The sequence below is a fragment of the Colobus angolensis genome, unplaced genomic scaffold (assembly GCF_000951035.1).
Source record: "Colobus angolensis palliatus isolate OR3802 unplaced genomic scaffold, Cang.pa_1.0 Scaffold655, whole genome shotgun sequence".
Lineage (NCBI taxonomy): Eukaryota > Metazoa > Chordata > Mammalia > Primates > Cercopithecidae > Colobus > Colobus angolensis.
In genome coordinates, this window is record NW_012120210.1 from 149,704 (window position 1) to 152,212 (window position 2,509).

General features: G+C 44.7%; 1 protein-coding gene across 2 annotated transcripts in view; it reads left to right on the top strand.

Moving 5' to 3' along the window:
- RSL1D1 (ribosomal L1 domain containing 1) overlaps positions 1 to 2,509 on the top strand; it is a 15,246-nt gene that overhangs the window by 11,023 nt on the left and 1,714 nt on the right. For both annotated transcript variants that reach the window (XM_011925702.1, XM_011925703.1), the window contains exon 8: positions 1,256 to 1,543. In XM_011925702.1, coding sequence (XP_011781092.1) covers positions 1,256 to 1,543 — 288 coding nt within the window. The remainder of the gene's footprint in view (positions 1 to 1,255; positions 1,544 to 2,509) is intronic.

Here is a 2,509-nt window from a genome sequence, read left to right on the forward strand (position 1 = left end):
GCCTAAATTTTTTTTTTTTTTGTACAGACATAGTCTCCCTGTTTCTCAGGCTGTTCTTGATTTCTTGTGCTCAAGTGACCTGCCTGCCTTGGCCTCCTAAAGTGCTGGGATTACAGGCATGAGCTACTATGCCTGGCCTGGATTAACTGGCTTTTGAGGGGGCCTGAGTTAAGTTCTTACCACATATTTCCAGTCGTAGATAACATCACCATACGTCTAAATAAAGACCAAAACGCTTAAAACATTGGAATAAATGTGAGCTATGTATACATTTGAAACAGTAATAAAAGGGATTGACATAATTATTTACCCAGTTATTCCCATCCAGGGTTGTAGGTGGCTGGAGTTTAGTCCTGACAGCTCAGGGAAAAGAGTGACAGGCAAGAGCCAGCCCTAGAAAAGGTGCTGTTTGATCACAGTACAAACTCGTACACCTACATTCATGGGGATTGGGCCTAGGGATGATTTCAACACACCAGTTCACCTGCTGTGCACGCACATGGGTGTGGGAGATTATGCTCACAGATACCTCCTGAGCTTGGTTTGTAGGTTTTCAGTATTACTTGTACTCTAGCAAAAGAAGCTTTTGGAAGGAAAGAAAATTTAATTTTTTGCTATTTGTTAGACTGATCTAGTGTTTCTCCCTTTAGCCATGTTAATTGTGTCCAATGAATTTTTAATTTTGTTTTTGAGACAGTTTTGCTCTGTCGCCCAGACTGGAGTGTAGTGGCATGAACCCCTGCCTTCCAAGTTCACATGATTCTCTGTGCCTCACCCTCCTGAGTAGTTGGGACTACAGGCACGCATCACCATGCCCAGCTAATTTTTGTGTTTTTAATAGAGATGGGGTTTCACCATGTTGGCCAGGCTGATCTCGAAGTCCTGACCTCAAGTAATCCTCCTGCCTCAGCCTCCCTGAGTGCTGTGATTACAGGCATGAGCCACCACGCCCGGCTGTGGATTATTCTTTACACTCTCTAAACCATACTGTGTTTCACAAAAGTCTCTTAACCGTGTGCTTTAGATAGTCAGATTCTGAAATGCCAGTATATAATTTACTACGTAAAATGCATGTTTGGCTGTGAGTCAAAAACTGCAGTTGAGGTTCCAGTGCTGGTTAAGGAGTTTGTTCTCTGTAGAGATCAAGGTCCATACAGGGGCTTATGGATAATCAAAAGTGCAAGTGGTAGATCTATGCCGTTTGTTAACCAACAGAACTGTTCCTGCTAAAATGTTTGTGTGGTGTTTTTGGTAGGAGGCAAGGAGAAAACGGAGAGAGAGAAATTTTGAAAAACAAAAGGAGAGGAAAAAGAAGAGGCAGGCTAGGAGGTCTGCGTCAGTTCTTAGTAAAGATGATGTGGCACCTGAAAGTGGCGATACTACAGTGAAGAAACCTGAATCGAAGAAGGAACAGACCCCAGAGCACGGGAAGAAGAAACGTGGCAGAGGAAAAGCCCAAGTTAAAGCAACAGATGAATCCGAAGATGAAATTCCACAGCTGGTACCAATAGGAAAGACGACTCCAGCTAATGAAAATGTAGAGGTATTGTTTTAATATTTACTGTTCGTAATGGATTGGTTCAGTGGCTACTGTGTCAGGCAGGTACTGTGCTGATGAAAAATACTAGAGTGAACCCAAAGAACAATGAAAGTGATTATCATATCATGATTTATTGTACTTTTTTCTTTTCTATTTTTTTTTTTTTTTTTTTTGAGATGTAATCTTGCTATATTGCCCAGACTGGTCTTATGCTCCTGGGGTCAAAACAGTCTTCCCACCTTGGCCTGCCAAAGTGCTGGGATTAGAAGTGTGAGTCACCACACCTAGTCCCAACCAGTTGGCTTTTTTTTTTTTTTTTGCTTTGGTTTTTTTTTTGAAGATTGAGCCTCAATCTGTCACCCAGGCTGGAGTGCAGTGGTGTGATCGCAGCTCACTGCAACGTCTGCCTCCCTGGTTCAAGCAATTTTCCTTCCTCAGCCTCCCAAGTAGCTGGGATTATAGGCATACACCACCACGCCCAGCTAATTTTTGTGTTTTTAGTAGAGATGGGGCTTTGCCACATTGGCTAGGCTTGTCTCGAACTCCTGGCCTCAGGTGATCCGCCCGCCTCAGCCTCCCAAAGTGCTGGGATTACAGGGATGAACCACCGCACCCAGCCGCCAGTTGGCTTTTACACAGAGAATTTGGGAACCCCTGCCGTAATACACCACGTGCCAGGGATATGCAGCTACATTTGGAGGACTCAGGATTTGCTCCCATATGTGTCTGCTGTGCTCCTCATGGTGCTTCCAGGAGTCCCTCCCCTCAGTCGTAGGGAAGGGTGGTTTTCCTCTGACTGGACCAGGAAGACCTCTGGGTCTTCGCAATTCTTTTTTTTTTTTTTTGAGACAAGGTCTCACTTTGTTGCCCAGGCTGGAGTGCAGTGGCACGATCTCAGCTCACAGCAACCTCCGCCTTTCAGGCCCAAGCAATTCTCATGCCTCAGCCTCTTGAGTAGCTGGGATTACA